This window comes from Phalaenopsis equestris, unplaced genomic scaffold (genome assembly GCF_001263595.1).
Source record: "Phalaenopsis equestris unplaced genomic scaffold, ASM126359v1 Scaffold000552, whole genome shotgun sequence".
Classification (NCBI taxonomy): domain Eukaryota; kingdom Viridiplantae; phylum Streptophyta; class Magnoliopsida; order Asparagales; family Orchidaceae; genus Phalaenopsis; species Phalaenopsis equestris.
Window position 1 is genome coordinate 3,849,388 of NW_018164992.1, and position 12,659 is coordinate 3,862,046.

Genomic DNA, 12,659 nt, shown 5'->3' on the forward strand with positions numbered 1-12,659 from the left:
ACCCCAACCCACGTAACTTCCCAATTTGGACAGATTCTTCCGCTCCGCTCTGCTCCGCTTCGATCCAGCGTCTGTCCCGATATGGTATATGAGCCATACCATAACATATATGAATATCAATTACTTTAGTTATAATTCCTAATAATTTAATAAATTAAAAAAATTTATCAAGTGGCGCATTAATGCATGTAATAACAATCATCTTATTTAGTGACAATATATAAGTATTTACTAGTGATCTAATCTGAATAGTTTATACCTCTTGTCAGTATCAGTGTCACATAATTAGTAGGTCCAATAAAATAAATAAATGCATAATTATAATAATTTTCATTTTATGCAAATGACGGGGTCCAAATGGTCATTACACTTTCTGACCATTTGACCCTTTGCGCACACGGCAAAAGCCGAACCAAACACGTCCACCAACCGACCTTCTGACCCCAACATTAAACCAAGTTTTTCTGTTTTATTATAAAGTACTACTTCCACCGGATGCCGTACAGATTGGCGCTGGCTTTCTCCGCTCCTTGCATACCAAGCTCTGAGTTTCAAGGAAGATGGCTATCGCCGGCCAAGTCGCCGGTCCTTATCTCGTTCGCAGGTCTTCTATGCTCCCTGATCCCAATATCTTGATGCTTGGAATGAAACAGAGCAGCGGTCTCTGTTCCTCCACTCCTATTCTGTTTCCGGCGAAACAGGGGGGGTTTCTGTCCCGTTCGTTGAGGCTCATGCGATCGCCTGTGGCTACGCTAAGGGAGGAGGTGGTGAGTTTAGTGGTGGGAAAGCCGGCGAAGATCAAGGTGAGAGCGGTTATTACGGTGAGAAAGAAGAGTAAGGAGGATTTACTGGACGCTGTTGCCAAACAGCTGGATCCTAAGATCGGCAAAAATGTGGTTTTGGAACTGATAAGCACACAGATTAATAAAAGTAAGTGATGCTTACCTTATGTGTGTGTGTGTGTGTTTGTCTCCCTCTCTCTCTCTCTCTCTCTCTTCTCTGATGGGGATACTCTGGTCTAAGGAACAAGGGCACCGAAGAAGAGCGGAGAGGCAGTGATCAAGGACTGGGACGATAAGATGAAGGCTAAAGGAGAGCGAGCGGTATGCGTGGTGGATTTTACGGTGGACTCAGACTTTGGAGAGCCCGGCGCCATTACCGTGGCCAATCGACACCAGCGCGAGTTCTTTCTAGAAAGCATCATCGTTGAAGGATTCCCCTTTGGCACCGTACACTTCCTCTGCAACTCTTGGGTGCAGTTAATGAAGGACATCCCTTCCAAGCGCGTCTTTTTCAGCAACAAGGTACCGTCTTCCTTGCTTCAATCTAGAGCTTCAAAAATGAAGTTTTTTGTTTTTTGTAAGAATTGTTCATCAATTTGCAAGCTTGTTGCTGATTTGCAGGCTTATTTGTCATGGGAGACGCCGGAGGGACTCAAGGAGTTGAGGGAGAAGGAGTTGATAGAGCTGAGAGGAGATGGCAATGGGGTTCGGAAACTATCCGATCGGATTTACGATTATGCCACTTACAACGATTTGGGAAATCCCGATAAGGGGAAGGAACACAGCAGGCCGAACCTTGGCGGCGAGAAGATGCCGTATCCTCGCCGGTGCCGCACCGGCCGGGCACCGACGGATACAAGTAAGTTTTTTTAACTAATCCAGTTTTTCAAAGTCCCTAAATTTTTATTGCATCCCATATGGTGCCGAGTCAATGAAAGAATTGGTCAGATTGGATTTTTCTTTAGGAATATTTCGTTAATTGTCTTTGTTTCGTGTCCTTTGTGTTAATTTTCTTTGAAACCTAAAAGAAATGTCGTGCAGTCAATATGTAACATTTGAGCATGTGACCTTACCGTTGAAAGCTTCACTCTCAGCTACTATGTCACAAATAAATTCACATATCTAACCATTTTCACATTCAAAACTCGCATAAGTTCAGCTGGATTAATATTTGATCATATTTGAATAAATTAATTAATATAGTTTTAAAAGCTCGAAAGTTAAATGAATCAAATGTGAACATGGTTTAATTTGTTTATTAATGTTCACAAATAAACTTATTTGTATTTAATAAATACTTTGTTTAATATCATGTGTTTATATGATATATTATTTAAATAAAATTTAATTGACTAGAACCTATTTATTTGTAAATTTAACAATAATACATTATAATTTAATTTTAGTATGCATATGCATTTAATGTAATGTATTTCTATTTTTTTTATTTTAATGAACTAATTTGTTGGTACTTATTTATATTATTTGATTACCAAAAAAATTACTTATAACTTATATATTATTTTATTTATTTAATATAAATTAGTTGGATGTTAGTTTGATTCGATTGTTTATTTATTGAGATTTGCAAAATGATTTGTTAACAACTTTGATATGTCATCAACAAATTTTGTCATTTGACATGAATCTCGAATCCCGAGGCAATTAACACAAATATTTGAGCATTTTTAAGTGAGAAACATTCAAACTCCAATTAAAAATCATTCACAATTATGATTTTAGCAAACTTACAATCAAACTGATCTGCTCGACGAGACATACCTAATGACACTAAAATTAGCCAATCCAAGCTAAATCAAGCCTATATCGCGTCATTAAATTACTTTTGAAAGTTTTGAACGACTAATTAGAAGGTTAAATGGATTCCAAATCCGACAAGCTTTAGTCAAATCAAACATCTCGATTAGAAGAGTCCAACAAGTTAAATATCACTCAATTCTGACATTATTAAGACACTTAAATGATCACAAAACGCCTTTCTATTATGTGAACAACTCTGGATTGTCCGTTAGAGTAGTCTCAAATCCTTTCTTATTTGCAAGGAAGTCACTCTTATACTATATAAATAGAGGCATGCCCTTTTTATAAAGAGGAACAAAGACTTTAAACTGGGGGAAGAGTTGGAACTAGAACTGATTTGCTTAGAACGACCTGAGTTTCATTTTCGCTATGGATTGAAGAGCTGACATATGCTTCCCACTCTCGCACTTGTCGACTACCATCAACCACTGCTCACCAGGCACAAACATCCACTGTCGGTTGCTTTGTGCTCGTTGCAATGAAACCCCTTGTGGAGTCGCGTCATATGTCTTTGAGTATCGAAATACTGCGCAGAGTAAAGATCAACATCACAGAGTCACAATGCACCCGAAGAAGCAGTGCATCATTCTGAACACAATGTAACGACGTTTCTTGAGGACAGTACACCTAAGTCCTGACAATTATTCCCAGCTGCCACCTCTCCCGATCGTAGTACAACAAATTCTTCTGCAATACAACTACTGTATCTCAAGGAATTGTGTAACATTTTTTCACTTATAGGACAACAACCTGAGCATGTACTCACCAACTTATATAGAATTGGTCTAACTAAGTTAGACCCCATGATTGTTTCCCTTTTCATATTTTTCACGTAAAAATTTCTGAAGCCTATCTATTATTTCAATTACATTAGTGTGCATGTTAAACTTTAGTGTAACGCTAAAGAACTAAACTGTCACTCAACCTTTGCAAATCTTCTGACACACAACAAACTTTATATAAAAATTTAAGTATTCTTTTGAATTTTAAGCTACTTATTTCCTAGCTATATGTAAAAATCAAGCAGAAATTGAACTTTTTGTTTTGGATAAAAAATTATGTATTCGTTTGACTTTTTAGTTTACTTAATTAATATAAACAAATCAAGTATAAATATTAGAAAAAATTTGTATTCATATGAAATTTTTAGTTCATTCAATTAATACAAACAAATCTAAGTATAAATATTAAAAAATTTAAGCAAGCCAAGTATGAACACATGTGAAAGTAGGCTCTAGCTCTGACTTAACATGAACAACTTAAAATTTAACAAAGCCAAGTCCAATCCATGAATTCGACTCGATTCAATTACAGCCCTATGTGTGTTTTGCTCATGTTAAAAAGTAATTTTTTTAGAAAGTTAACTAAAAATAAACCTTTATGTGTGTTTTGCCCATGTTAAAAAGTATTTTTTTTATAAAGTTAACTAAAAATAAACCGAAGTGCTATAATATAAGTAAAAAAATTTAGTTGTTACAATTATAAATATATAAAAATTGTGTGGCTTGTATGCATATTTCACTTAAAATGTTTTTGGCTGCGAGAACAACTGTGTCGTAGCTAATTGATCTCTTAGTTTTTGGGTGCCGCTCTCTTTAGGACGAACAGATGGTTACAACTTCTCTATTTTTGCTATTAATTTTTTTATTTGTTAGATTTATATTTTAAAGTCTTCTAAGATTTGTAAAATATATCTAATATTGCTGAATCCAAATTTGTCTTCAGAATTATACCAAAGGACTAGCGTATAGAATAATAAAGAGAAAGAGAAAAGGGACAAAGAGAGAAAGAGAGTGCGCAATAATGAATCGTAGAATGAGAAAATTTTTATTGATTATTTGATTGATTGTTCTTGTAGAAATGACCCCCTATTTATAAGAGAGGGGCATACCGTGTGCATAATTACATTTTTATCCATGTTTGTTGAGTTAGGGCTTATGGTCGGAATTGGTTGACCTTTAGTCATCTGGGTTTTGTTTGGTCTGCTTGAGTCAACCGATCAGTTGTTTTGATTTGGCTATTAACTATTCACGCTTAGATGAAGAGCTCTTGTTGCCAAAATGAGACTAGGCTATCGGGTAGATGTGAATCATAGTAATTTGACAGGTAGCTAACCCCTAGACAGCAGGTTCTATTGGATTCTTCACAGAGTGTATCATGGCGAGAACATTCAACCTCTTGAAGAGTCTTGGAGGCTCAATGGATCTTATGAGGCGATTGTTGACGCGAGGGAGGAAGTTGGGTCGATTCCTTCTCTAGGCTCGATGGATCTTGATCTTTGGCTCAGATAGCCTTCGTTAGGTCGATTTCAGGTTCTTCATGTTAGCTATCATATACCAGGAATTTGAAGTCTCTTGGTTTTGGAGATGTGTCTTCTGGAATGAAGAGATGTGTCTTTTGGTGGGTTCGAGGGAGCAAGAGCGTGTTTGTAATTATCTGTGGGTTTTATCTATAAATAGATGGTAACCCTATGAGTATGTAACTACTCCAAAATAATGAAATTTGCCGCTCTGCTCCCAAGGATGTATGCATCTTCGTCTAACCTCGTTAAATTTTTGTGTTCTTATTCTTCTGGTTTTGTGTCGTTTCTTCCGTGCTCGATCATTCAAGTCTTTGGTATTCATGTGATGTGATATTTGGTCTTCTTTCATTGGGCTTTTATTGGCCGTATTTTTTTTTTATCCATAATCATACTTTCACCTCAGTCTGTATGCCACGCATCTCTGTTATATAACTATTAATACATCGATGATCCAACACAATATTCATGATATGATTTGAATATCCTAGATTTTACAGTTCAGTTTTTTTTAAAATTTTTTTTTGAATGCTTACTATTAGTTAGAAATATTAGAAGCAGCCGGACAGGAAAAAAATATTGCATTAGTCATTATCATGTTTTAATTTTTATTCTCTTATAATTTCATTATATTTACTGTTTTTGTTTGTGTCATCCGGGACAGAGACTAAAAAGAGCTTTTTTCTATTTTTTTTTAATTATTTATATGTATTTAGTGAAAATTTATTTTTAATGAATTTAATACAAAAACTATTTTTAATGAATTTAATACAAAAACTATCCCGTATTAAAAAAAAAAGGAAATTTTCACAATTACTTGATATCCATCATTTATTGTGAAATCCTTTAGTAAAATTTTGAGCTTAAAGTTTGGACAACAATTTTTTTTTTTGTTGTTGGATATTTATATTTCTAGAACACAAATCTAATGTATTTACACATCTCACATCTATACTTTCATATTTACATATATACGTGCCTTAAATATCTGCATGCACGGAAGACTGTATTTCACTTAAAAAAAAAAAATAATAGTGTCATTTATACTTGTACTATAATCTGTTATATGTATATACATTACAATCGTGTTCTAAACATGTAAATTTCACTTTTTTTTTTTGAAGTGGAGATTTACATTTCTGATAGTAGGTCTGTTGAAAGAAATATAATTAGGCTTAATTTATGGCAGATTTGGAATGTGAGAGCAGAATTGAGAAGCCCCATCCAGTGTACGTCCCCCGAGACGAAGCATTTGAGGAGCTGAAGCAGGACACTTTCTCAGCCGGCAGATTGAAGGCTGTGCTCCACAACCTCGTCCCTTCCCTCGTAGCTTCCGTCTCTGCAGAAAATCTCGACTTCCAGTGCTTTCATGACATCGACAATCTTTACAAGGATGGACTGCTCTTAAAGCTCGGCATTGAGGGTCATCTTCTCCACAAGATTCCTCTCGTCCGGAAGCTCCACCAGTCCAGCCATGGCTTTCTTCGATATGACACTCCAAGCATTCTCTCCAGTAATCTTCCTTCATCCCAACTTCTTTATTCACCCATCTTTTTTTAATGTGACATTTAGATTTGTAAGAAATTTAACACTTTGGAGGCAGAGGAAAGTAATTGTTTTGTTTTTGAAAGAATTATCCGTGCATCTTGTTAACCCTGCCCCACTCTGGCACGTGCAGAGGACAAATTCGCGTGGCTCCGCGACGACGAGCTCGGCCGCCAGGCCATTGCCGGAATCAACCCGGTCAACATCGAGCGTGTCCAAGTAAATTTCTGTCTTCCACATCATCACACCCTAAGCATTTCATAATTACTAAAACCACCGTTATCGACCACCACCACCTCAGGTCTTCCCGCCGGTCAGCAAGCTCGATCCCGACCTGTACGGTCCACCGGAATCCGCCATCACCGAAACACACATTGCCGGCCACCTCAACGGCATGTCCGTTCAACAAGTAATCAATTTCCCCAAAACACCCCTATCTTCAAATCAAATTTTAAATTTTGTGCCATTTCTTATTGGTGAATTAAATTCTATCTTTTTTTTTTAAAAAAAAAAAGGCAATCGAAGAAGAGAAGCTCTTCATGATTGACCACCACGACACCTACCTACCGTTCGTCGACCGCATCAACTCCCTCGACGGTCGGAAGTCCTATGCGACGCGCGTCATCTTTTTCTTAAGCTCGCTGGGGACTCTCCGGCCGGTGGCGATTGAGTTAGCTCTGCCTCCGGAGACTGCCGGAGGAAAACGGTTCAGCCGCGTGCTGACGCCTCCGTGTGACGCTACGACGAGCTGGCTGTGGCAGCTGGGGAAGGCACATGCGTGCGCTAACGACTGTGGGGTGCACCAGCTGGTGAACCATTGGTTGAGGACGCACGCGTGTATGGAGCCATTTATACTGGCGGCGCACCGGCGGCTGAGCTGCATGCACCCGGTTTTTAGGCTGCTACACCCGCATATGAGGTACACGCTTGAGATAAACGCGCTGGCCCGACAGAGTTTGGTCAACGCCGGCGGAGTTATAGAGTCGTGCTTTACGCCTGGGCCTCTGTGTATGGAGATCTCGGCTGATTATTACCGCCAACATTGGCGGTTCGATAAGGAAGGTCTCCCGGCGGATCTTATCCGAAGGTAAGTCATGTTTTTGAACTTTTCTTGTTTTTATTCACATGAATCATCATCTCGGACGACAACACATAATAATTTCTCAACCAAAAGACCACAAAAAATACAACCATTAAACATGATAATCGTTCCATTTTCTAACGTGTCCACATGTGATTACCCTGCTCGTAATGTTCTCCAGCTCTATTAATGTTTTATTAGTGATTTAAATTTTTTTTTGACAGATAAATAAAAAAAAGTATATGGATAATAAATAATAAGAAATATTGAAACAAATTATGCTTTTGTTATCATTTTATTCCAAATTCTATAGTGATAGTGCATGTATCCCATGCATTAAGGTACTCTATACATTTGAGATATTTCTATTTTAACTTTTGTAAGATTTACATTAATACAACACGATTCATATGCATTTACAAACCAATCACCTAAACTTTGATTTATATATATATATATACTATTTTATATATGTCTGCCTTTCTAAAATGACATTTGATGAGTCATCAATAAATTTATCGTTTGACATGAAACTCAATGTATTTGGGAGTTAAAATTGTTCCGATCTAAAGTAAAAATTATAAAAAACTCTTATTTCAACAAACTTACGGCTCGGCGGGATGAACTCAATAACACCAAATTGTTCCAATCAAAGTCAAACTAAGCGCGGATAAACCCGTTAAACTAATTTTGGAAACTTTGAACAGTTAATTGGATAATTAAATGAATTCTAAATCCGACAGATTTATAGTCAAACAGAGCGGCTTGATGAGATGAATCACAACAAACCCAAGACCACTTAATTCTTTCATATGATTAAGGGAATCACTATTAACCATCTGTTGGATGGTCTAGATTCGTGCATTAGTTATGGATGACACCACTCCCAAAATCTACAAATAGAGCCCTACTCCCTTCCTGGAGGAGGAGCCAATTTCCAGAGATGTTCTGGAATAAAGACTCGACAATCACTTCCTACCTTCGCAGCTACCGACCCCCATCGACCACTGACCGTTGGTCATTGACGATCTCTGTCTAACCCCTGATTGTCGTCGTTGGTTGATCTTGTGGAGTAACAATGCATCCTGAATATGTTGTAAAGTTTCCCTGAAAACGGTGTAACAATGCATCTCACATACGGGATAATGAATACGTTGAATCGAAGATTCGACATTTAACTACTAGCAAAAACTGCTGACAATTAACATACTCCTGAAGTCTCCTCTTCATGTTGAATATCGAAAAAAGTTATCTCAAATGTAATAATAATCTCAAAAAAATGGTGTTGCTGCCACCAGTTGGTGTAGCAACATGACCAACTAATGCTCTCGCAACAGTCCTCTATGGCCTATGTGGCTAATTACTATCGTAGCTTTTTAATATGGTCTACATGGTTAAATGTTATCATTACAGTCTTTCACCATGACTTATGTGGCTAATTGTTACTATAGCTCTTCACTACTCTTCATTACGGCGTTGGTGACCAACCGACAATGTCATAACTCCCTTCTACGGCTAGTTCATCAAATACTATCATTACAACATTCTACTATAACATATGTGGTTAGTTGCTACTACAACTCACTACGGCCTTAGTGGCCAACCGATGCTACTATAACTCACCACTACGGCCTTGGTGGCCAACCGACATTGAATAGCTCTTTACTACAACTTATTTGGTCTAATATTGTCACCAGTTGATGTAGCACAACTATGTCACTTCATGACCAACTGATGCTCTTGCAGCGTCCCTCTATGGCCTATGTGGCTAATTACTACTGTAGCTTTCCACTATGACCTCCGTGGTTAAATCTTGTCATTATAGTATTTCATTATGACTTATGTGGCTAATCGCTACTATAGTTTTTCATTGTTCTTCACCATGGTCTTGGTGGCCATCCGACAACACCATAACTCCCTACTGTGGCCTACGTCATCAAATGCTATCATTACAACCTTCCACTATGACATTTGGTTATTGGCTACTACAACTCCTCACTACGGCTTTGGGGGTCAACCGATGCTACTATAGCTTCCAACTACGACCTTGGTGGCCAATCAACACTATAATAGCTCCTCACTACGACTTGCATAGTCTAATGTTGTCATTACAAGCTTCCACTACAACTAATGTGGCTACTTTCTATTGAGCTCCTCATTATGGCCTTGGTGGCCAACCGACACTACTACAGCTCCACACTACGGCCTACGTGGCAAACTATTGTCATCACAACCATCCACTACGACCTTTGTGGCCAACTGATGCCATTGCAGCTCCTTACTATAACTTACATGGCCAACTGCTATTGTTATTATGACTTTTGTACCTATTTGGAGCTATTGTAGCTCATTACTATGACCTACATGGAAAACTAATATCATCATAGCCCTCCCTTATGTCCTTTGTATCCCAATTAACGTTATTGTAGCTCCCTGCTTTAGCTTACGTAACCAACTGCTATCACACAACCCTCCACTATGGCCACTGTAACTAATGCTCTGACATCCACCTACTACAACATATAAGACCAACTACTGCTACGGCCTCTATAAAAAGCTAATGTTATTACAAGCATCGTCAACAATATTTTTGGCAGACCACGACCATTGTAGCAATCAACTACAACCTTTACAACACACCATCGCTATTATCGCCAAAAAACTATATTTATTACATCCCGATTACGATTATTTAAATTGAACTACTACTATAAAGTTGTAATTATTAACATTGTACTTCCATCTTCTGAAATTCAAGAGAGGAGTGGATATATATGTATTTACAATCACATAACAAACTATTTTTACTGAACCAGATCTTGTGATTTTTTCTCTTTAGGTTTTTTTCATGTAAAAAAATTTTGGTGTCTCATCTTCCTATTTTTATATTATTTGTGCGTGTCTACTGAATTTTCGTACAATGCTAAGATATCAAATTATCACTATCGCCGTAAATATTCAAGGCACAACTTTAATTTTTGAGAAATATGAAAATTTTGAGTTTTATAAATGTTAGAATTGAAATATAAGTTTTGGATACATAAATATATATATAGGAATTATGTGACATGTATCTAAATGCTCTTTTACTTTTTTATGTCAATTGCAATAGTATATAAGGAATAAAAATTATGGTAGGACATTTTGATATAAATGACATAAATATGGGCATAAAATCTGTTAGATTTATTTTGAGAATAGTACTATATGAATGTCCTATCATACTACTTATTGTTAGATTTTTGTTCTGTTAGATTATTCATGTATAGAAATCTGCAGGGAAATCCAATTGTTCTCAAGCATATCAGATTTTTAAGTCAAAATAGGGTTATGATATATACATGCTACTAACATTAATTTCTATAAATCAAAATGCCTTCTTATATCTAAAATTTGATATCATTTTGATTTTATAATTTTCTATAAATAAATTTAAATATTCAAAATTAAATATTTTTTGTAATTAAGAAATCATTGTTACATATGAAAATCTTCCTTAAATTTATTATTTATAATATTAAACCTTTACACAGATTTCCTACTTTTGTCTTCAAAAAAATTTCCCAAAATGCAGGGGCGTCGCCGTGGAAGACCCATCGCAGCCGCACTCCCTCCGTCTCCTCATCTCCGACTACCCCTATGCCGAAGACGGTCTTCTCATCTGGTCCGCCATCGAATGTTGGGTCAATCACTACACCAACCATTACTACCCCAACACTTCCTCCATTCTTTCCGACACCGAACTCCAATCCTGGTACTCCGAATCCATCAATTCCGGCCACGCTGATCTCCGCCACTCCACTTGGTGGCCCTCACTCTCCACCCCCACCCATCTCTCCTCCATCCTCACCACCCTCATCTGGATCTCCTCTGCCCAACACGCCGCTCTTAACTTTGGCCAATACCCTCTGGGCGGCTACGTTCCAAACCGCCCTCCACTGATGCGCCGCCTTCTTCCCGACGATAAAGATGCCGCCTTTGTCGCCGATCCGCACCGATATTTTTTGTCGGCAATGCCCAGTGTTCTGCAGACGACGAAGTTTATGGCGGTGGTGGATACATTGTCGACGCATTCGCCGGATGAGGAGTATTTGGGGCAGAGGAGGGAGGCGGCGTGGACGGCGGAGGAGGAGGTTTTGGAAGGGTATGAGGAGTTTTCGGCGGAGATGGGGAGGATTGAGGAGGAGATTGGGAGGAGGAATTGGGATTCGGAGAAGAGGAACAGGTGTGGAGCTGGTGTGCTGGGTTATGAGTTGCTTGTGCCTAGTTCTGGGCCGGGGGTCACCGCTAGGGGAGTGCCCAATAGCATTTCTATATGAGTTTTGTTTTGTTGTAGGGATGATTGTTACATTCAGATTACCCGAAATACCCATATTTACAACTTAAGCCACCAAAGTCATTTTTCTGAACTACCGAATCGATGTATTTAAATTTAGGGGTGCCACGATCAAACTATTGAGAATTTTGATATTTGAGTGAGAATATGAAAAATAGATGAAAGAGGGTGGTTGATCTGTAAATAGCAAGTTTGGGTTGATCTGTATGTAATTGTCCCTTAGGGTAGTTTGTATATTAAATGTACTATTGTTATGTTTGTTTCTTTTATGGCCTAAGCTCTTTGATAAGTATGTGTGAGGGGGACTGTAATTGTTTGTAAAATAGTTGTAAGATTATTGCGGTAAAAATATTTTTTGGAAGTCGATTGTGAATATTATAAATATTTTGATGAAAATTTTTTGCATTTTTTTTGCAATATTGTAGTAATTCTGGTTGTAAAATTATATGCATTGAATGAACATTTGGGATAGCTTTTTTAAAGTCGATTGATCTTCTCTTGATAGCTTTTTAAATGTCTCTTTTTTTTCCTTTTTGGGCTTGATGCCTTTGCCTCTAAGATGAATGTGTTTGGTCCATTCCATGCATTTTAAATAGTTCCCGTGCAAATACATCGAGTTAATTACAGAGAAGAGTGATTGATTCCATTCAAAGAAAGCTTTCTCATTGTGTATAAATTTGAAAGTTTCTGCTAATTCCAACAAATTTTGTATTAGAGAATTGTACTAACTTTTCAATAGATAGGAAGTAAGATTGGTTCTTCCCATCAACTATGAGAATAGTGGATTGAATTTAA

The 12,659-nt window shown here is 37.5% G+C and overlaps 1 protein-coding gene across 1 annotated transcript; it reads left to right on the top strand.

The window, feature by feature from the left end:
- The first annotated feature begins 470 nt into the window (after positions 1 to 470).
- Positions 471 to 12,128, top strand: LOC110029159 (probable lipoxygenase 6). The gene is made up of 8 exons (XM_020731318.1): positions 471 to 930; positions 1,024 to 1,304; positions 1,404 to 1,641; positions 6,092 to 6,415; positions 6,581 to 6,666; positions 6,749 to 6,856; positions 6,963 to 7,534; positions 11,103 to 12,128. The coding sequence occupies exons 1-8, from the start codon at positions 561 to 563 to the stop codon at positions 11,845 to 11,847; spliced, it is 2,724 nt and encodes a 907-aa protein (XP_020586977.1). The 5' UTR covers positions 471 to 560; the 3' UTR covers positions 11,848 to 12,128.
- The last annotated feature ends 531 nt before the right edge of the window (positions 12,129 to 12,659 follow it).